This window comes from Stegodyphus dumicola, chromosome 6, assembly GCF_044657685.1.
Source record: "Stegodyphus dumicola isolate Sdum_Otavi_A_Nest chromosome 6, ASM4465768v1".
NCBI classification, from domain to species: Eukaryota; Metazoa; Arthropoda; class Arachnida; order Araneae; family Eresidae; genus Stegodyphus; species Stegodyphus dumicola.
Genome location: NC_140773.1, coordinates 175,124,795 through 175,148,985, shown reverse-complemented (window position 1 = coordinate 175,148,985; position 24,191 = coordinate 175,124,795). Strand labels below are relative to the sequence as shown.

Genomic DNA, 24,191 nt, shown 5'->3' with positions numbered 1-24,191 from the left:
CCAGAATTTCTGAAATTGGATCCCTTGGTTCTCTAACATTCTGCGAGAAATCTCTGGGGATTTCAATGAGAGATAATACTGAATAATTTACTTGCGCGTAAATGTATTTCTGAGTCATTGTGTAAGGATTTATTGAAACCATGGATATTATTTTCAGGTTTCTCAAGGCTGAGAAACTATAGTCGAAGCAATTAAGCATTGCGTTGTATTTCCCTGTTTAAATATTAGATCATTTGGTGTCTGCGAATGACTTTGCCATAGATATTCTAAACTACTTCGCTTTCGCCATGAAATGCTTTATGAATACTTGGTAAGCTCTTAATGGAAATACAATTTATATATATATAATATTTTAGAGTGCAGAAAGAATGCACAATTAACTTAAGATGGTTGTAGATGGTGCTTGCATACAGATGAAATATGTAACTGCATAGTAGAGGAGTGAAACCTGGAGACAAACGTAACTGTATATTCAACACATAATGCTGATTTTTGGCATTGTTCTTAACTAATCCTCTTTGACTTCGAAATTTAATTTTGAAGAATATGAAACCTTGATCAGAATCTTAATGGTTTATTTAACAGCAAAACTTTCAAAGATGAAACCTTAACATCAAAAGTAAACATAACATCTTAGGTGTAGACTCTTGTGAAGTTAAACTCCTAAGAGGTGCTCGCGTTTAACTGGCAGCTACTCAGCAAGTAAGGAGAAGACCACGTCTTGCATAAGCCAAAACCACTTGGTTCCCCTGTCATAAATCTCTATCAGAGTTAGACTGGACTCTATTGCAGCTCTTACAGAACCATCGGACTATCGGTCTACTGGAGTTGAATCGGACAGGACTGGGCTTGGAGACTGGAACCCATCCATAAGGCAAATAATCCTCTCTGAGCTCCTTCGACAGCCGTGAACCCTTCGGATTGAACTACCCTTCTGCGAGCGTAACTTCACCTTTAATCAACGGCGGCTGCCGTTACTAGAGCCACTCATGCAAATATTTAACACAATTTATTTATAGACAGATCTTTCAGATGAATATTCTAATTCTATACCATCATGGGCGCAATCTGCATCCGACATTTTTGGAAATTTACTACATCTCAACGCATACAATGGATGTCATTCTCACATAGGAACCAAATAGAAAAGGTGAGCTGCGTCCAGAAGAAACATAAGAGAGTGTTTAAAAACCTTCGGTTCTCAATGGAAATTTTATTCAGTGATTGGATAAAGGCTATATGCATTGCAACATTATTACACGGTGTATTATAAATAGTTACTGTTTTAGGACCAACAGAAGAAATACCGAATTTAAAATGAAGGATAAAAGCGCCTATTTCAATTAAAATTAGAATTTTGCTTTACATTATCTTACATATCTCGGATTTTAAAAATATATGTTACAAACAGTTCGTTTTTGCAAGCAGTTCTCTTTTGAGTGTTTAATCATATTTTGTCCAACGATTTTTGACATTTGAAAGAAAGATACTTACTTTAGAAAACAGTACTTTGAAATTTGTAAAACCATATCGTTATCATTAATTACAAGATGTCTGAAATGGAACTATCACACTACCAGATTAGAACCATTATTTACTTCCACTTCTGTTGCAAAACGTCAGCTACAGAATGTGACCAAATCATGCGTACAACTTTAGGTGTCTAATGTTGTATCATATGCCACTGTGACTGTTTGGTACCAAACGTTCAAAAACAAGGACTATGACATTAAAGAAGCAGAGGACTCTGGCCGGCATACTGATGTTGATGAGGCCCGGCTGCGAGAATTTGTAGAAGAATATCAGTATGTAACCATTTGAGAGCTTGCTAAGTTAGACGTAAGTGGTCCATAGTCGCGTTATGCGTCATATAAGCTTCACACGTACAAGTTCAATCGCTGGGTGCCGCATGAGCTGACCCAAGCAGATAAGTACTGACGTGTTCGGGCCTGTACTAATCTGCTCGACTATCAACGCAAAAACAGAGTTCTGGACTGGATCGTCACTTGCGATGAAACGTGGATTTACTTCAACAATACAGGCCGAAATAGAGGTCGGTCTGCGTCTGGTAGGCCCGTCGGCAGCGTCGCAAAACGCAGTTCGACTAACAAAAATATCATGCGTTATATTTGATGGGATTGCCGTGGTATTATCCACAAATAGTATATGGAAAAAGGTAAAACCCTTGACAGTAAGGTGTAGAGCAAGATACTAATCCGAGTTGACTATGCTCTCAAGGAAAAATGTTAAACTGAGTTCCGGCACAAAATGGTAAGGTTCCATCAAGATAATGCAAGACCACGTGTGTCTGCGTTCACCGGCTGGACTGGAATGGGATCTTTATCCATACCCACAATATCGCTTCTTCGGACTGCTACCTTTTTTCACACCTGCAGCTACATCTTGTTGGTGCTATCTTCTATTCTGCACAGGATGTCCGAAGTGAGCTTGGTTTGTTTTTGGATTTGTGGCCACCAAGTTTCTGGACCGAAGGCTTTGAAAAACTACCAAAACGTTGGCATAAAATCGTAGATTTGGGTACTGCACTAACTGCAATGACTTTATTAAGAACGTGTTTGGCGGAAAAATTTCATTATAACCAGATATATTCATATCGTGTATGTAATAGTTTAGAAGTCATTAACATGGAGATGCTTAAATAAATAATTGCATTAGAGATAAAATTAGTAAAGTTAAAAGTTTAGGTTTGTAAAACCCTTGAGTTTGCCGTATATTTAGTTAACATCTCAATTGATTTCGAGGGCAAACAACTACAGGTCCGTCTTCTTCAGGAGAAAGACTGAGACAATGTCTTTGACAAGCCTCAAAGCTCTTGCGTTACTAATTTTATGTTTCACCTGGCATGTTTCTCTTCTGTTTTGCATTAAAGATATTAACAGTCGTGCCCATTTTAAAGTTTCTTTATTCTATCTGGCAAACATTTTTAAGCTAACATAGTAGGCGCGCCTTCAAGAAGACTTAAAGAAATGTTTACGTTTTGAAGACGTTTCAGTTAAAATAGACGATAGTGAAATAACTAGCAATAGAAGCAGAGAGCGAATACGACGTGTTTAATATGAACGTTGGGTTCAGAATAAATCCATTTCTTTTCTGTTTTATATTAACTGGTTAATATTAACTTTCGATATAAAAATGACACCTTATTTGCTGAAGCTTTATGTGACTATCTGCATCATTAGATTATACGACAATCGTAGGACAGGAATTAATTTTGAAAGGATGCAGTATAAAGAGATTTATTATAAGAAATGATTATTTTTTAGACTAAAAGAGGATTAATCGTAGTACAGGAATTAATTTTGAAATGATGCAATATAAAGAGATTTATTATAAGAAATGATTATTTTTTGGACTGAAAGAGAATATCCAAATAAAAATGGAAAGTTAAGGAACAACTGCAAATTAAAGTTAGTATTTTAATTAAAATATTTTTTATTTTACATATATTTGTATATTTCCTTATTTTAAATTAGGATAGATGTCATTAAGATCAGAGGGAAAAATTGGAAAATACTATTATTCAACATAGAAAGTAGGTTGACTTAAAAGGTGTAGACATTAGTGATTACCTTGATATAGAAAAGAACGCTGCTAAAGTTGATCCTTGCCCTGGTGTCCACCGTATAAGGATGGTTACCAATATGGCAATATAGTTACTTTATACAATCAAACGAAGAAATTTAATAAATAAATAGCATCCTATTTCTCCTACATCTTTAGCCTTTTGTGCCTCCTACCATTTCAGTACCGGCATCTTAGCCAGATATTCCTTTTGAACCTTTTAGTATTTTCGTTTTCTATAGTTTAAGTATGCTGCACATGCGGTACTTCGGTTGTAAGGATTATGTTAATTTCATCAACAGTTAAATTTTGAGTTAAATCGGCCGTACTTTAGGCCCTTGATTTTGTACTTTGGCCTTTTTTGTACTTGTACTTTGGCCGTACTTTAGGCCGCAGTCAAGTTACGTTAAGGGGCCAACTCTGTTAGAATCTTGATAGCTTCGGTTATATCTCTTTAGTTAAGATTAGTTTAGTTTCTTAAGTTCAAGCCAAAGTGTCGGCTTTATTGTACAGCTCCAAGACGGAGTTTTGTTAAACTTTATTTGGAATAATAAAGGGTTATTTCACCCTTCTTTCTTGTTGTTTCCTGTACACGAACTCATGTGATTATTCGCTTACTAATTCTTAAGGTTTTTCACTTTCAACTGTAACTTCAAATTACACAGTGGAGAATCCTACACGGTTTTAATTGTGTATTTATGGCATCAGTACTTTATTTGCTACATGTCAATATTATTTTAATTTTATCTGTTATTTGGTAATGATTTGAAAGATTGCTCTTTAAATTAGAGAATGCATAATTTTTGCCTAATAATTTAACGATAATTGTTTTATGATTTCACTGTATTTCAACTTCGAATTTCTCAGGAATACTTTACTTTCATATGGTGAAGGAAGCCTATATTATAGCGAAAGCAGTTGTTACACTAACGAAGAAACTTAATGGGCAATCTAAAAAAAAATATTAGTATAAAATTGTTCTGAATGTTATTTCAATATTTTGTTTTATGAAATAAAACATTCTCGGTGAAGGCGATTGCTGATTTTTCCTCTCCCCGGCTTTTCCAATTAACTTAATTTCTCTACAAAGGCGCCCGAACTAAAAGGATGTTGGATGATGATTCTCCTCACCCAGAATTTGGCGATCGGGTCCCCTAGAAACTCTAGTTTCCCTTTAAAAGGGGGAGTATATAAGGTATTTCTCCCGCTTTCATAGCGTGCCTTCGTGGTGTAGTGCTTTGCATGCTGGCCCGGTAAAAGAGAGGTCCGTGGTTCGATTCTCGGCGAAGGCGATTGCTCATTTTTCATCTTGCCTGCTTACAAAATACCCAATGTCTCTACAACTGATTTTAGCAGAGGAAATGGATTCCTTTTCTCTTCCTGGTTGTATTTTCAGAAAATTAATAGTGTATTGTATGAGGGAATAAGTTCAAATTTTGATGCTTCCAGATAATTAATAATATTATTAGAACACCGGATAGAATTTATTTTAAATTAATGCTCCAATGAACTTATAACAAGCTTCAGGTAAAATGTCGTCATGTTGTCTTATCGGTGGTTGTTTGGATACGATAGCTGAAAACTGTGGTAGTTCATATTAAGTTCGATATCCGGGGAACACAACTCGAGCCTATTATGTAGCCTTTGTGCTTGTCCTCATAAGTAAAGTTAATAGGAGATAGTATCGCTTAGGAACCCACGACGCCATCCCTTTCTAAACTTAATCAGTTACCCAACCAATTGAGCAAAATATTCTGAATCCTTTTCTTATTCACAAATTCTTCTTCCTTTAGTAAGAACATGAGGTTTAAGCTTAAATCCATTGCTTAATCGTTAGCAGACTTTGGGACAGCACAAAGAATCTTGACCGTCTATAGAAATTTAGAAAATGTTAAAGTTTGGAAGGTTCGGAAAATGAATGACAAAAGAATTCTGTTCTTAAAGTATTTTGATTTCGTTTTCATCCCATCCTGTGCTTTTGAGGTCTCCTTAGTTTTTCTTTAGATATTATTCTTTCTTTTCATTCTCGATATTTTATTTTCCAGCTCCAAGGATTAACATTTATTAACTCAAAGAAAGAAACATACATAATGAAAACAACTTTCCATAATACTACGTATAACAGAATCAAGCGAATGAAATTTCTTTATCTAATGCTTTTGTTAGTTGCAAATTATAAGTGCCGTTCAACAGTCATTTCAAATTGCAAAATCTCGCAGACTATTTCAAGTACTTGAGACATTTAAAAAAAAGCAAATATTTATTAAAAATCTCCTTAAATAGCAAAACTCATTTTAATACTGTATATAAAATTAGTTTGAACATTCTTCATTAACTCAAATATTTAAAATCTGCATTCATATGAAAAAACATTATGTTGCTACTGCAACAGATTAAATATCAGATACATATTTGTTTTTCAAATTATGTCGCCATTGAACAGAAAATACTGACATCTAGTACATTATAAAATGTTTTGTATGATGGGAAAGTTGGGAAGCAAGAACGAGAATGAGCAAGCATTTTTATGTGGTTGTAACAATTATAAATTTATTCTATTTATGCCTTCCTGAAAAGGAGCTTTTGTAGCGTACAGTCTTTTTCTGTTAACAACTGATCTTTGTTTTTCTAATGTCCTGTATAATATTTCACTTAATCATTAATATATGCGTTATCCTACAACAGAGTCAATAACTTTAATATTCTATATACATAATTAAGTTCGTGGTATATGCATGGTAGCGATGACTTTTAAATGAGAAAGTACATTTTTTACACAAAGCTTATTTTCGGAATATGTTACATGTTCTGTTACTCGATGACGAATTAATGACCTCGAGTTTGGGCCTCCCTCAAGCCAAAGAATATGATGAAAGCAGTTATATTACGACAGACATCTGATTCGGTATAAATAACAAAAGACATGTTCATATGTAATTGCACCAAAGTACTATTGTTTCTCATATATATTCAGTCCATGAATTTCATCCATTATTCAACTCATAAATTTTTATGATTTCTATTGTATTTTAACCCGAAGAATGTATGAACCATTAAAATGTTCAGCTAGTTATTGTCATGCGTATATATGCTTACTTATTGAAATAAATTAATATTTTACGTGTTAAAAATGTACCAACACATAATTAATGTTTCTTTTTTGTAGATTCCACCAGCAGGCTCTGGTGGAAGTGAAGATACTAGAGCATCTATGCCGGAAGGATAGAGATGGCAGTCATCACATGATTCGGATGTTAAATCACTTCTATTTCAGGAATCACTTATGCATTACTTTCGAACTTATGGGGTATGGCATTGCTTTTCTTATTTACTTATATGTGGATAACATTAGCTCTAGCGATTATTTATGGGAGCTATCTCAGGTAAAAGCATTGCCAAAAGGCCAAATATTTGGCTCAATTATTAGTCATCCATGCACAGTCATTTCGCAATATTTACTTACTGAAGATCATAGACGGTAATGACACTGCAAAAGAAGAAAGTGGGAATATTTCTATAATATTAAGCAATACTTGGAAGAATGGAATCCAGTGTAAGATAATATAAATATTATTGTCTGAGGTATTGAAGGAGCTTTCAAATTCAATACTAATGCTACCGAGTTGTTTCGTAAATCTTTAGCAGAATGACTAAACTGCTAGTTCCATTTACGTTCTTTTTTTTTTTTTTTTTTTTTTTTTTTAACCCAAAAGGGCTATTAGTCTCGAAACACGATTTTGCATTACTTAATCTCGATTACTTTAACACGATTTTGCATTACTTTAAGTCTCGAAATACGATTTTACATCACTTTAATGTAATCACAGTAAATGCGTTGTTTCACTTCTGATTCAAATCTGTTACCATTCGGCAAAATGTAAGATATTTATCTTTCGAATTTAATTTATAACAGTTATTAATTAGCAAAATAATATATTTAAAAGCAATAGATGCAGTTCTCAATGAAATTATTCTTTAAATTTTTCAATCGATTACTTTAATTAAAAATGCATTGAATTCATGATAGATCTAATTAAAAGCATTAAATATTTTTATAGAATTACATTATATATTTTTTTCACTTTTCAAACATATAGAAGATACATAACGTTCCTATTTTAGTCTAAATGCAGATTCACCTAGTATTTGCTACGAATCACACAGAAGTCTTGCTTCCAGTACGTTTAGTTTAAATTTCGTTAATACAGATTTGCCAGAGAAACAGCTAGAAAGCCTTCGTCAAAATCTTCTTTCGTATCAGCAATGTAATTATTCGTCCCATGCAATTTATTTTTGAGGACGGCACTTTTCACATGTTACACATTTGTATACTTGGATCATTTTTCTGTTCAATAGATTTTGCCTTTTAACAATGATATTTAATGGTCTCTTAAGGGAAGTTGAAAATGACATCAAAAATTGCAAATTTTGAAATTAAGAATCTGGGTCAATATTTTTCCGTACGGAAGTCAAACTTCTTGTATTTTTATAACGAGTATAAAATTTTCTCAGATATAAGTATAGGACTGGCAGACCACATTAAAAGTTAAATTTCGTTATTTGTCTAAAATTAATTTTTTGCAATTTGACATTGCCCAAACATTAATGTTTTCGTCATTTAAAACACTTTTGAAAGAAGTACATGACTACGACAAATGACTGCGAAAATAAAGGCCATGTAAGGAATTTTTGAGCCGGATAAGGAGGCATGTATGATGCATGCCACTTATCTTCATATATATATGTATATGTATAGACGTTTGGTTCTGCAGATTGCAATGAAAAGAGAGATACACAACAAGATGTTATAGCAGTCCTATATACATAATTTCAACATTCTACGGCTATCTTGTTTGAGTTATGCAAGATACGCCCATACGTACGTCAGATGTCACGAAAAAAAATCTATTTTACAATCCATTTTGGAAAAGGGTACACTTTTCCAAAATGGAGGGACTTTATTCCTTCCACAGACGTCGCTCTAGAAAATAGGCAAAATGGCTTCGAGAGCTGTCGAAATGGATATTTTCATTGCAATATGACAACCAAAATGTTTCGCGATTAAAATACTTTCTTTATTTCGTACAAGGAAGTAAAAATGAACTTGAAATTCGTGTTTTTGAAGCAGTTTAACATAAAATTATCCTATTTGCTTAGAAAAAATCTAACATAATTTATTATTAATATCACTTTTTTGTTAGGTTATGTTCCGATTTTTCTTTTTTTTCTCGGCTGACCTATTAGTAATTATTCTATTGACCAATTTTGTTCAATTTTTACGCTAACCGAAAAGGGTCAAATGGATATTTCAGGTGAAATATGATACTCGAAATATTTTGCAATTGTAATACTTCCTTACTTCGTTCAAATGTTAGCAGTAACTGTTTTAAAAATACAAGTCAATTTTTTTCATTCTAGGTTAAATCTCTATGAATTAATAAAGAAGAATAATTATCGAGGGATCAGTGCTTCAATGATTCGTCGGTTTGCCTTCGCATTGGTTCAGTGCCTGAGGCTCTTACACAAAGAGCATATCATCCACTGCGACCTCAAGCCTGTAAGTTCTTACTTTTCTACTACAAATAAGTAATAATTTGTATTCTATTGTATGTAGCTTTTAATGAAGTATTACTCTGTTTAAAATTCGAGCATAAATCTGAGTTTTTAGAAGAAAAGTGTAGACTGAAACCTCTGAACCCATAAAATCCGACCAGCTAAGTAACACAGTCTTGATATAGTCGACAGCACAACCCTCAGCTTAGGTTACTTGCTTTTTTTCTCTGTTATGTATTTTTACCTCAAAATTCACGCTGAAAATATAAAACATTAGTATATTTTTCTATTTTTAAAAACTTCCATTTAGACCGGTTCGGTTTGCTAACTTAATTTTACAAAGAAATTCTTGCCTCTCCTGTATTCATTTCCGGTTCAAATTTTTGTTGATATTTCATGCATATACAGTGAATATTTTAAAGTGATTGTCTTCTGTTTTTCTAACAAAGATTGTGTAAAACGCTTGAAACGGCTTTTATTCAATAATGAAAACGTTTTAGATGCGTAAGAGCAATTTTAAAATTTATTCTATTTTCTTTTTTAGGAAAATATTCTTTTGAAACAGAGAGGTGCCAATTCGATCAAAGTAATTGACTTCGGCAGTTCTTGTTACACACATCAAAGGGTCTATACATATATACAATCCAGGTTCTACAGGTCGCCAGAGGTAAGGATTTGAATACTATTATTTGAATGAGGACCAATGTAATGTAAGTTATTGTCCGGCAGATCTGAAACTAACATGCGCAAAGCCGAATTTGTTCTTCTGAAAGCAAGTTCTTTTAGTTTTCTAAGATTACTAAGGAACTACTAATTGCTGCAAACAGAAATTCAGTTTTAAGGGAGGTCATGGCTATACTTTATGCACATTGCTCGCCATTAAAATTTTTACACCATTAAGGAAGCATACAACACAGTTGCATGAAATTTCCACAAAAGGTATAATTTATTTGGATATGCAAATGATTAGCATATAGAGGCATGTACATCTTTACAGTCATGAGTAATGACAACTTGAAGCAGTATACAAAGCAAACTGATAATCCGACTTTTCATTTTTTATTCGGAAATCTCGTTTACGCTTTTTGTTTTTGTCTGGAATTTGTCTTACGCCTCATGTTAGAAGAGATAACTCATACCAGCACGTTTCAAAATCGTGGAGGAATCGTAGCTAGTGGGACTGCGGAATACTCCATCAAGAAACTGTTGCTTGCATTGGTAGAAATTTAATGACTCTTATGAGAATTGCAATAGATGAATCGAGGCACATAAAGGCAAGTGCTAGAATTCAACAGCGCACATTCTCAAGTGCCCGAGACTAGAGTCTTCTTGTGTATGTTGCTTCTTGTATACAGCCACTTCGCTGTCAAAACGCTGGGTGTGTTTCATAGCACCAGTATCCGGGCGTATGATTGAGATGACATCTGCAAAGCAACTACTGCTTCGGTTTCCCTTGACGTTACAACGCTGGAATCAGCGCCTACAATACTGCTTTCGTGAAGTATATGGACACATCAATAGAGTGACGTCGTCTTTTCTGACGAATCTTATTTTGCGTATAACATGATGATGGCCGTAGTAGTGTGTAGAAGTAATGAGAAGAATGAAAATTGAAAACTTGCATTCTTCATCATCATACTGAACTAACCAGCACCAATATTGATGACATAGGGTGGGGCGGGCACGATGTATACAGTTCGTTCATGTGTAGCTCGCACATTATTGAGGTTTTAATCTCGTGCCTGTGAAATATGATCGAGGCTTTTTTTGCTCAGTCTTTCAACAGTACAATAGACCTTTTTGCTCAACCTTTCAACAGTACAATAACACGCATCGTTAACCTTTTTCTACGTGTCTTCAAAATGCAGGGTATTCAATTCCTCCCTTCGCTGGTGTATTCTGCAGACCTCTCACAAACTGAAGATGTCTAATCAATAGTTGCAAATAAATGACACATAAGTACAACTGTGCAATCGTCATCAGTACAAATGATTCAAGCACATTCGTCAAGTACTTATTCAAGTCAACAGTACAATCGTCATCAGTACTCTGTCACAGGACTTGTAGAGACATTAGGTGTTTTGAAGGAGAGATAAAAAAGGAGCAACGCTCTCGTCGGGAATCGAACCACGGGTCTCTGGAATACGCGCCCAGCGTGCTGACCACTACACTATGAAGTCATGCTAAGAGTGCGGGAGAAGTACCTTATAGACTTCAATACTCGTAATTACCATTTAAAGTCTGTTGGACTCCACGTTCTTCATACCGGCTGCTATCGTTATCAAAAGCGGATGCTCGGGGTACAGTATCCCATCGCTTATTAAACACACTGGTTTATAAAATCATCTGCTTATTAAGATCGAATTTTCAAGAACTGAAAGAAATATCTTTTAAAATCTCAGTTTATTAGACTGATTTTCTCCGCTTATAAACCCAGATTTTCATAAGACTATTTCTTCAGTGCTAGAACAATCTACTGGTGCCTGTGTTAAAATGTCTCTATTCTTCAGTTCGTCCTACTTCTTCAAGAACGTTGTTTTACTCCTGAAGGAGATTGACTTGATCGCCTTCAAAATTGATAGAATTTTAATCAAAATCTACGCCAAACTAAAGTTGTTTTTTGCCTAATATTAAATTTTATATCTGCTTATTTCTCATTGGTATGCTACGTATTAAAAGGTATGAAATATGAATGAAGGAGGAAGTGTCGAAAAAGAAATATTACAATATCTTTTTCTGAACCAAGTCTTTTATGTTCGATTAACGTAAATAAAAATGAATAATGTATGTTAAAAAAAGCCAACGCTTTTAAGCATAAAAGCTTGAAATAAATATTATTTCCCATTTTGTTACCTCTGCTATATATTACGTACACAGATATAGTTTTACAGAGTATATGTTTAATTTTAGGTGATCTTGGGTCTTCCTTATGGGCCTGCTATCGATATGTGGAGCCTAGGATGCATTCTGTCCGAGCTCCAAACTGGCCTGCCACTTTTTCCTGGTGAGAACGAAGCTGACCAGCTCGCATGTATCATGGAAGTCTTGGGACCACCACCGCCAGCTGTGCTTGAGCTAGCCTCTCGAAGGAGACTCTTTTTTGGTAAACTACACTGAATTTCTTACTTTTTAGTGTAAATTTGTTTAAATTTCCATATCATATTCGCAATTAGTAATACTTCGTAAAATTCCATAAACCAGATTCAAAGTAAATTTAATAATTTGGGCAAAGGTATTGCAGTGAACCTTGCTTAACTGAAACGTAGATGAACAGAAAGTGTGAGCAGACTTCAGTCAAAGAGTCTGATTTATTGTGATTAGTTTTCAAAAGTTTTAATTAGTATTTTATCGTTGTCTGTTATTTAGAGATAAATACATATTTCATAGTAAAATATGTGATCTCAGAATATACAACTAAAAAGCATGAAACTGTTATTCTAAGAAGAGTCTTATTGATACAATACTCATTAAATGGTGGCCCGATATAGCCGTTCACGAGTGCAACTTAAAAAATGCTTAAACTTCACCACTGATCGAAATAACAATCGATCGAATAATGATCGAAATAAGATTATAAGGTATTTTCTCCCTCCTTTCAGCATGCCTTCGTGGTATAACGGTAACACACTAGACGCGTATTCAAGAGGTCCAGGTTCGAGTCCCGATGCGGGCATTGCACATTTTTCTTATCTCCTGCTTCAAAATAATCTAATGACTCAAACTAAACAGTTGCGACAAACTAAAAGGTGGTGGACAATAATTCGTAACTATCAGGATTTGGCGATTGGGTTCACTAACCCCCCAGTCGCTCTTTGAAAGGGGGAATATAAGGTATTTTCTTTTTAAGAAGTTTATTAGGTTGTTTTAGGTTTTATTAGAAACCAAATGAATCTCTTACCCATTTTTCTCTCAATCAGAAATACTTTGCTTTTTATCTAACGTAAATTGAAGAGTAATAGTGTAAACAATAAGAACATTCCTTCACACCCGTGCATACCTTTGTATATGAACGAGAAAATCGCCTACCACTCTAAATTTATGATATAATGGTTGCTAGCAGTTGCAAGATTGCAAGATTCAAGACTCGACACCTGGCAACAACACAGTTTGTATACGATATCAGGAATAAAAATCTCTGTAATTAAGAACTGATGCATTCAGGTCCTCCGAAAGAATTTTGTTTAAGATATAACATGCATTAAATCACGTATAATTACGAAAAAGGAGTATAACTTTACATATTTTATACATACGAAATCCGCAATTCTTTCGACGGTTCCTTAATATATCTAGGACTGCGATATATTTCGATAATTAAATTACATCTCACAAGCGGCCGAGCGGTTAAATTGGGATAAATCGCTAAGCACTTGTATTTCGATCCAGGTTTAAAATTTAAATAGATTCTAAGTAGGAGTAATTACGCATATAAATCCAACATATTTTAGTAATCAAAATACAAAAGTCGTCGCAAACATGGTTTTATTGAATTACGTTGAATTTTTAAATATAATATAAAATTCGTCTATAATAATAATTCACTAAATTCGTCTCAGCATGCAAATGATACATACTATTTCCATTATTTTTCCAACATAGACGTAAATTAAGTTCAGTATTTTACGCTTCTGTTTTACAATCAGTCACAATTGGGCTTATATCAATACTTAGAGTATAAGTAAAGTTATCACCGACTGAGCATAGTTCATAACTAATAATCTAATAATAGCTATCAGAAGAAGAGTAAATTAAACTGAGAATGATTTATAACTTACTGCCATAATGTTAATGCTTCGTGATTATTTCTGGACTTTTATATTAGACCGAGAGCGTATTAACGAGGTAAAGTACCTAATTTGAGATCAATATAGAAAACGAAACTACCGATTTATTCGTACATTTCATTTGTTTGTGCTAAGCTTTGTTTATCATAAAAAATAACTACACAGTTATTCAAATGGAAGTAAAATACATTTAGGGAAGAATTTTGCTATAAAGTCAATAAGAATTAATAAATAAATAAAAATTAGTAAATATAAGTTAATTATGACATTATTTCATTTTGCCATTAGTTAGTAGATTTTCAAAGATTCGTAGTAAATGAAGATTTTTTCTAAAATATTTTTCAAAATACATTCTTGAAACGTGCCTCCGCTTTTATACTTCCAAGTTAGTTTTGCCTGATGTACTACATATTCATCAGATCTAGATAAACTTAAAATTCCATAATATTTTACTTCAGAAAGTAATCAGAAATTCGCAAGTAATCATCAATACTATCACAGATTAATCTTCAGCCAGACAGAAATCAGAATAAAATACCACGTACCTCCCCCAAAAAAATTGCAAATAACCTAGTCAAATAAATCGTACAACATTCGTCAATTTTTTATTTCTCTTACATTTATGGAATATAGTACCTCAGTTATTCTTTTTATGTTTCGTCCAAATTTTTGGTACCTTTAGTTCTCACATAACAGTTTCGACAAATCATTCTTTTCTCATGCACAGTTCTATTTTATTATAGAATAAATTTTCGTGGTTATAATGGAGAATCGAATGTGTAGGAGTCATCCAATATTTATAGAACTGAACTGTTTATTTTCAGAGATGCGAAAGTATTTACAATAACAATGGGACAAAAGTAAAAACTTGTTTTTATTGGGAATTTAAAACATTATGCAGCTCAAGAAATATTATCGTAATTTTATTATTTCGTCGGAATCGTGAAGTCTACATTATTCTTTCTGCTTTTCTTCATTATATTATTCGTTCCGTAATACAACACCCACATTTTGATATAATATTGAGTAAAATTTTCTAGAAAGAAAGGTACAATACTCGAAAAGCTTTGCAAATCTAAAAATACTTTTATTTTTTATGCAGGTAATTAATTAAATACAGAAAAAATTTATTAAATAATATGTAATATAAAGAACTAATTAAACAGAATTAGTTAGGTAAGAATTGATAAAATAAATACAGAATTACCTAAGTAACTTAACTAAGGAATAATAATTAAATAACTGAATGTTGAAAATAATGTAAAACTTTGCAAACAAATAAGCATGCTATTACAATTATGACTAAGGAAATTTTATTTAAACCGAATCATTGAAATTATTTTATCTTGTGCTCCGTGTCTGGTATTAAATAAAACTGCAATTGAAATAGTAAAGTTTTTGTGTAAAGCAAACTGTAATATAATCCTAATAATATATTATTTAAGTAGTTTTTATATTAGTATATTAGTATATTCCTTTCTTTCCAACAAAATTCTAGGTTTTAAAAAAGAAACAAGACAGACATGTTAAAAACTACAACTAAGAGAAATGACTACAGACTAACAGAAATGTTAAAAAATTGCTGATGTTAATAAACATTCATTAATTAAAGCGAATTTTATGCATAGCAAGAATAAATATTCGAGTTACTGCAGTTCGAGTTCAGTCCAGTGTAGTAAAGAGAAAATAAAATAAGTTAAATGAATCTTTTGTTTAAAATTTGTAAACTAAATTTCTATTATCTCTGTATATTACAGTCTATAAAGCAATTAGAATGTTCCACTTTCTTATCATTTGTGTCTTCACCAAAACAGTTTTTTAATTTCTTTATCGAACATTTCCTTTGTATTCTGAGTTCTGCTTATTGTTTGATGTAAATAATTTAGTTTTTGGCTTGTGTTGCCATGTAATATGTCTTTACTTCAAAGGTTATGATTATTAACTATTCATATAAAATAAGAGACTCTTTTTCTTTCAAATGTATATTTAGAGGAAATTATTAGTAATAGTACTGTTTCCGATTATTATTAGCAAAACATTTGAAATATTGTAAGAATTAATTTATATTAAATGCGCCTGAAATTCTGAAAGTAATCTTTAAAAAAAATGGAAAGAAGCAAAGAAAGAAAAGAAGAGGAAAAATAAATTCATTAGTAAAGGGATTGAGAACAGTCAAAATCAAATACCGTACTTCCTCACAAAATGTTCCCCTTAGCTTTTTTAGCGCTAAGCTCTGGAAATTTTAAAAATACTCGCATAATTTTCTCCATTCCTCTGGAGTTAGTTTATTTGTCAATTATATTCGCTTGATTATTTTTATTTTTATCCAGAGCATTCAATCTGTATTTGAATTTTTGTATTAGCATTTCTTCCATTTTATTTTCACTTATTATCTGAATGTATTTTGCGCAGACTCTTCATTAAGCTACCCAAACGTGGCAGATGTTATCACATTTAAGAAACTTTACAAACATATGATTTCTTCTTACTTCTGTTGTTTACGTTCCAGCTCATTGTAGCCTTATCTACTACTGATGTGTTTAATCTTTTTCGAAGTCCGTATCTTTTACTTATCCTGCTTTTTCTTCGTTCTTCGGATGTCCCTCTTGGGAACTGCCGTCAGGACTCATTCATGTGGGGTATCCCTGAGGATTTACAAGGTAACTGGCCAGAACACACTGTACAGCTCAATTGCCGCAAGATACTGCAATATTAACACACTTGTATATTCTTATTGGAATGTAAGTTTCTTTAACGAAACATATTATGAAAGTTACCAGTAGTTTATCCATGACTACTTCTCATTAATTATGTTCTTATTTTAACCGCGTTCTTCGGAAATTTAATTACTCACATAACTTTTCCCTCTCGATTTTCGGACGCTAAAATTAGTTAAAAATAGGAGGAAAATACGCAAAGAAATATAAAAAATATTAGATATTTTGGAGACTTAAATAATAAATAAATACAGTACTAAATACTGAGAAATTAGAGGTTGCTCAATATTCAGTATTACATTTATTGTTGTTGTACAGGTGTTATTAAGAGTAATTTCTGAATAATAATAATAATAATAATAATAATAATAATAATTGATTATATTGTAAGGATTGTCAGAATATGACACAGAGACTTAATAAACTGAGCAAATGCAGTTGGTAAAATGACACGGATGCGTTAATACAGGATTGTAACCATCTTTAGTTGGTAAAACAGAAAACTTTCTGTTAATTTCCGTTAACCTCAATAACGCGAAACATAATGAAATGAAATTTGTGTACAGAGAAACACTCAGCGTTTAATAATTATGGAATTATTCCTCATTGTCAGAGATGTGGAACTTCCCTGCAATGAAGAAGTGTCTATTCTTCATTGCAGGTATCGTAGTCAGAAGGAACCGACTCCGACTGTAGAAAGGATGTTGAAATATGTCCAATTGGCGCAAAAGGTCTAGTGTTCGCTGAGCATTGTGAGCACGAGCGCCATTGTGCAGGAACACAATCCTAGATGTCAGCAGGCGGCGACGTTTCTTTTGGATGGCTCTTTTTTGTTTTGTCAAAGTGTTACAGTACATTTCGCAATTGATTACCGTACCACGTTGTATAAATTCAGCAAGAAAGATTCCATTAGCATCTCAAAACACTGTAATCATAACCTTACTCAAAGTACGACCGGTTTTTCTCAGCTGAGTCAGAGAACCGGTACGACTTCATGACATTTACTGCTGTTTTGTCTGAAGGCCCATCCACACGAGTACGCTCGCGACGTAGTTGACGCAACATTTTTGACGCCGGCGTAAATTCGCGTGATGCAGAAAACGCGCTCCTGTTCAGCTTTTTCGTCCGCGACGTGCGCGTATAGCCAATAGCCTACCGAGTTCTGATCACGTGTCATAATCAGAAAACCATCTTGCTTACCCGTTTCAATATGGCGTCAGAACCACACAGAGATGAGTTTTTGCATAGAAATATCATAACTGTATACAGCAATAAAATAATCAGCATTGTTCACGCCATCTTCAGATTTCTCAAACCGTATATATTGGTATAAATTTAAAATTCTCATTAAAGGGGAAAACTGTATATTTATAAAGCAATGATCCGACCAGTATATCCATATGCTTCACCTATTTATAACACCGTAAGTAATAGGAACCTAAACAAATTACAGTTTCTACGAAATCAAAGTTTCTGCCTTACAAAATTCTCCTTAATTATTAGAAATATTGGCTATATCATGTGTAATAAAAAGCTCTATAAATATCCCAATATTAAATACACGAAAAACTAACTTCAGCAATATAACAACTTCTAAAATAAAGCAGTTGACTGTGAAAGAGTATTCAATAAAATACAATTACGAAATTTTGTAGGAAAGTTACAACTTGTGTCATACAGCAATCATTTATTGAAGTTTAATTAAATTACCTTTGCAGCGACTTCTACTTGTTACATTATTTTTCACAAACACTGCTATCACAGATGGCTGAGTGGTCAGCGCGCTTCTTTGCAAATGGAAAGGTGGCGAGTTTGAGCCTCAACCTTAGACAGTATATAATTCAGCTAGCTTTTCTCATTTTGAAACGTGTTTCTTATATTTAATCTTGAATCATTATATTCTTATTTTACCTATTATTATTGTTTTCATTTCTTATTTTATTCATTGTTATTATTGTTTTTAATTTAGTTTAAAAATGTGCATTGCAAATAGAAACCCTTATGTAATAATATATCTGCATCTCTTTATCATATATCATCTATAAATTCTCTTTTTATTTTTACTTTATTGCATATTTTATCATGCACGTAATTTCTCATAAACTGTCCAAAGTTTGAACCTCATTCTAAATTCAAAAATAAATAAAAAGAACACAAAAGACCAAGGGAAGGGGAGTTAAAAAAATATGAAGTTGGTTTTAATATATGGTGGATGGTGTATATAAAGAGAATTAAGTAATTTAATTCTCTTTATATACTGTATTCCAAACCAATTTTATAAATCCTAATTTTCATACAATATAGAATCTGCAGGTCTGTCAAACTGGTCGATACTCATCCTGAAGTAATTAAAAAACAAGTAATATACACACAAAAAAAAGTCAATTCCTACTTAGGTCCACAAAGAAAAATTTTAAAAATACAAACAGAATTTTTTTAAATTAAAGATTTAAAAATATTTTAATATGGGAAAAAGCTGTATTAACATCAAGTGTCATTCACTACAAGTTTAAAAAATTGTTTTTGAACTTGATGAATAAAAAGCATTTTATGTACTGAAAATTTGAACAAGATATAGGGAGAGTGTGAGCTAATAGTAAGAATTTAATAATTCCGGATATTCATTTCGCAAACGAGGCAGTAAAAAAAAATCTCTTTGAAATAAATCTTTCGGACCCATTCTTGCCATTTTTTGCGGTTTTGCCTTTGCTTAATAATTGCACAATATAAGTTTCAGCTATTAAAAAAAAAATCATCTGATTCGGGCAACTTGCCGCAAACATACAGAAGCACAGCGAAGTAATAAGATACAGCTCTGTTGACGCTATATTACAGCGTCACGTGATTTTTGCGCAAAATAATTCTATTGGTTAAACGCACTCTTCGCAAGCGTACTCGTTTGGACGCTTTTACGCTGGTAACGTAAAAGCGCGTTCGTCAGCTACGTTTCGAGCGTACTCGTGTGGACGGATGTTCCGTACCCATCGAGCACAGAACTCCTGGTAGCCCGATTTCCCGATGACTACCTCGTACAAAACAATCCGAGAAATGTTTGGAAATTGTGAAAGTTTCGAGATTCTGAATCGAGGGATCTGACGGATTTTGTCGTTAATTTTTTTTTGATGAGATCATCACTCACTACGTAGGTATAGAATTAACTGGTTCCAAGGCAACAACAGACTTGTCATCGTTATGTATCTGTCACCTACACCTGCCTCAACAGGTCGACCTTATTATGAGCATCGCAAGCCGGGAGAGAGCACCCACTACAGGGTACTGTTTTGTGCGAGATAAGAGCAATATATCACAAAGATCTACTCAGCCCCCATGTGGAAAAGCCACCCGCAGACTGGTGGAGTGCCCATTTGCCGTTTTCCGTTAGGAAAACGTTGGCGCTCTTCCATTGCACGGAGCTGGTCCTTCCGAGGGAACATCACTCACTACAGACAGCCTTCTTGATTCATCATGAATGCTTGTTCATCCATCTTTGAAATTTCTTTCCCACTGACGCATTATACCTTCACTCATAATGTTTGGGCCGTATATGAACACAGTTTATGACGAAAGTCTGCCACTTACAGTTTTTTGGCGAAAGAAATCACATTATTCCGCTTACTTCGCATTTGGCGGGATTTTCAACAGCAGCGCATATTTTGTGTTGTTATAAATAGCACACGCTCAGCAGTACAACACTCTCGCTAGGACAGCAGGAAGCTTACTGAATCACCGATTGCTTGATGTAACGATGGTTGCGCTCCGCCCAGTACTACTAGCATCACGTCACAACGGAGATTACAATAGTTTCCGAACTGCTCTCGGAGAAATTATAAGAAATGGGAACTATTTCTCTAATATTATTAATAAAGTAAACGAAGAAAATGAACTTCTTTTATTCATTTATTAAACACTGTATTTAAAATTTTAAATAAATATATGTGCTATCTAAAAAATTGTTTTTAGTCCAAGGGTTCAATTTGCCCAGAAGGACTATTCATTTCGTTTTGGCATTTTGCGTCGATTCACGATAAGCGTTGTTTCACTCTTCAAATTGTTGCCACCAAATATTATCGCCCTGTATTATATTTAAAGAAATTAAATAATGAAAAATCGGCATGAATGTATGTATGTTTCTCGCAGTGTGATAAAACAACGGTACCTAGAGCCATCAAAATTTGAATAACGCAATCTTCCATTGAATATGGGCATGTGGAAGCCCTAATTTGAATTTGAAATTTGTTTTACTATCGATTTCATAGTTTGTAATACTTCAAGGAATTTTTTATTATTAAACTCGACGATTTCAATGCGAGTAATGGCAACACTGTACGAAAAAAAAAAAAATTATCTTCAGTGCGCGAGACTCTGTATCCGGAAATTCTAAAGATATGCTCATTTTAAAATTATTTGGGGATATTGCTGTTGAATTGAATTTTATGGTTTGAGTACGTAGAACATGATATGTAATAAACAAAGTTAACACACAAAACGTTAAATAAACGCCCCTTTGAACGTAACTTAAAATCTTAAATCTTTCAGAATTTTTTACTTATATTTTTTTCTCATTAAACACAAATTTCAAATTTTCCTTTAATCAAAAATAAAAAGCTTTTAACATTAATATTAAATAAAAGTTCCTTCCCTTTTATTTCTTTTGTTAAGGATTTCTTGAAAACATTTAGGTATAAAAATATCTAACTCTTATGTCCTTACATGCGTATTTTTATATGCAGGTTTTTCTCTAGAGGATGAAATCAGAGGAAGCTTACTTTGTATTTTATCTTTGGCATCTAATTTCGCTGAAATCGTTTTTATACAGAATGATGATGGCTGAGAATTTGAAACATTTTTCGAAAGAAAGAGAACGCATCTATAGCATTTCACCTGTAGATCTTTGAAGATAAGTTAGCTCATTCAATTGTCTTCATTATATTAGATTTCTAGTCTATTTTTTCTCATCACGTCAGATTTCTAGTCATGTTTCTGGCTGAGAGCAAACTGTGACCGTTAACACTTGTCTTTTATGCGATATGATGCAAAATGTTCGTTTTAAACTAGTATGTGAATGTAGTTTTTGTGCAATGATAGTAAGCATGCAGGAAAACCAATATGCAGGAAAAATTTCAGAATTGCAATTTGCAGGGTGAATTGAAAGGAGGCTGATTCCCAGCTTCTCAATGAAACACTTTTAAGTTCAAATGATTAGAAAAGTGGGAAAAGATTTCTTTCAGCTGTATTTACAACTACATATTTTTATTTCTTATCTTTGTTATACATTCAAATTTGAAGGTGTCATCTGGATAACATGCTTCTCCGCTGATCATGGTACTTATTAAGAGCTCCAAATTATTGCAGTTATTCATCTATATAACTTAGTTCGCTTTTCTTATTCCTGCTCAAATGGAACTAGAAGCTTGTACTTTTTATTTTAATATTATTTTACCTTTTGTCAAAATCGTTTCTTTAATCGTTCAGCTGTTCTATATTTTATTTTTATTTTAGCGATAATGCTAGAATTAAGATTAGTTTAAAAAGTAGCCTTGACGTTGCAAACGGGAAAATCTTAAAAACTGATATCCCACTCCGTTTAGATTATAAAAATTAAAGAAGAACTGATTCTGCCAAATTATTAAATTTTAAATGCCTTTGTTAAACCCAAGAACAATAATATGAAAAGGAATCAAGGATACTCCCAAATAAGGGAAAAAACTTTCATATGTATAAATGAGATAAGAACTTATATTTTACCTATTAATGAAGTAATAGATAAATGTAACGACTAAACAGACTCATAAATGTTTTTTCAAAACATTTTTGTTTGTTTGGCTAAACATTTGACAAAAATATGCTTTATTTGTAATTCTGCATCTCAGCGAAGTCTAAAGGATAAAACTGCTTTAAAATGAAGTAAAATTCATAATTAAGGAGATAAAGAGCTTTACTTTTGTAGATTAAAATTTTGAATTTAGTAATAAAATATTAAAAATCAATATGAATATTTAAATATACATGTCAGCTTTGAAATAACAAGTATTATTGAAAATTGCTTCAGAAGTCACTTCTCAAATAATTTTTTCCATATTCGTAGGAGGATCACGTCATTCAAAATTGGATGGCTCTATGTACTGTTTTTTTATCACAATGCGAGAAATATACATACATGCGATTTTTCATTATTTAATTTCTTCAAACGTAACTCAGGACTCTAACATTTGGTGGAAACAGGTTGAAAAGTGAAACGGGCATTTATAGTGATTTAACGCAAAACGCAAACAATAGTCCTTCAGGGACAAATCCCCTTTGGACTAATAATATTTTTTGAAACTTTTAGTAGAAAATAGAACATTAATTCAGACCTTGACATAATCAAAAACTGGATTACGTTTAGGATACTATCTTCATGTTGTACAATAAAAAATCAATGTTGACAAAATTTCATATCAGTAAGAGCTACATGTTAGTATTCAGAAATATTTATTCAAAAGCCCCAGCAATAATTTCTGAGAACCGCAACAGCATATTTAAATTGTTTAAAAACGTTTTAAAACAGAGGAATCGGCTTAAATAAATTACCGATATTTTAAGATTTTGTAATTAATGCAGTTATTTACAAGCAAAAAAGTTAGTTCCCTAGTACTTCTCATTTCTCGAAATTACTGGAAGGCATATACGGTTAAGTTACATCTAAGGGCTGGATACGGCTATAGCAACATATAGGAATCAGTTACAGTTATTCACTTGTTCTCTTTTCAGGAAAGTATTTCTTGCAATGAATATCATTTAAAACGAAAAATGCACATAAAGCGATTAAAAACTAAATTGTTGTAAAATAGCGTATTATAACAATATATCTCTGTTTCAAATTAAAATTTTATTTCGCAATCAAAATTAATGTATATTACAAAGTTTTGTTTAACGAACTTAGAGCCTGGTGCAGCTCGCTAGCCACATCATGGGCATTAGCGCAACAGAGCCTGAATTATTCAGTGAAGAGGGAGAAAGAGAAATAGCTGTGGTTCAGAAAAGAACTAGAGGGATATCATTCGAACTGGGTGTGGGCTCGGTTAATTGGTTTTCATATTGTTGCGTGCGTACAGGTTCGTAATGGATTGAATGCACACAGAAACGATTATAGCTTGATAAAATGTATTTTATCAAAAGAAACACTTAACAGTTCTGGAACTTTCCACAAAATGCTCGTACTGTTCTCCTTAGTATCACAGAGCACAATCAGTAGTTACACATCAAACTGCTAAGAACATTAAACCGAGTGTAATTCAAAGCGCATCTAAAAGTCCAAGCTTTCACGGATATCTCAATACTCCAAATTCAGTTCTTGACAAAGAGCTGAGAAGAGATGCTCTCTCCGGTATTATATAGTTTTCACCCGGCTGCCGAGAAATCTCTAGTACTTCACATTTCTCGAAATTACTGGAAGGCATATACGGTTAAGTTACATCTAAGGGCTGGATACGGCTATAGTTACATATAGGAACCAATTACAGTTATTCAGTTACAGTATCAATTAGTTATACAGGGATCGTACAAAATGTCGCCA

At 33.0% G+C, this 24,191-nt stretch overlaps 1 protein-coding gene across 14 annotated transcripts in view; it reads left to right on the top strand.

Annotated features, from left to right (window-relative positions):
• The window catches only part of LOC118195800 (dual specificity tyrosine-phosphorylation-regulated kinase 4-like), a 227,095-nt gene that overhangs the window by 167,659 nt on the left and 35,245 nt on the right, over positions 1-24,191 (top strand). For all 14 annotated transcript variants that reach the window (XM_085819189.1, XM_085819188.1, XM_085819186.1 and 11 more), the window contains 4 exons: positions 6,749-6,889; positions 9,001-9,139; positions 9,680-9,802; positions 12,046-12,238. In XM_085819189.1, the coding sequence (XP_085675315.1) occupies positions 6,749-6,889; positions 9,001-9,139; positions 9,680-9,802; positions 12,046-12,238 (596 nt within the window). The remainder of the gene's footprint in view (positions 1-6,748; positions 6,890-9,000; positions 9,140-9,679; positions 9,803-12,045; positions 12,239-24,191) is intronic.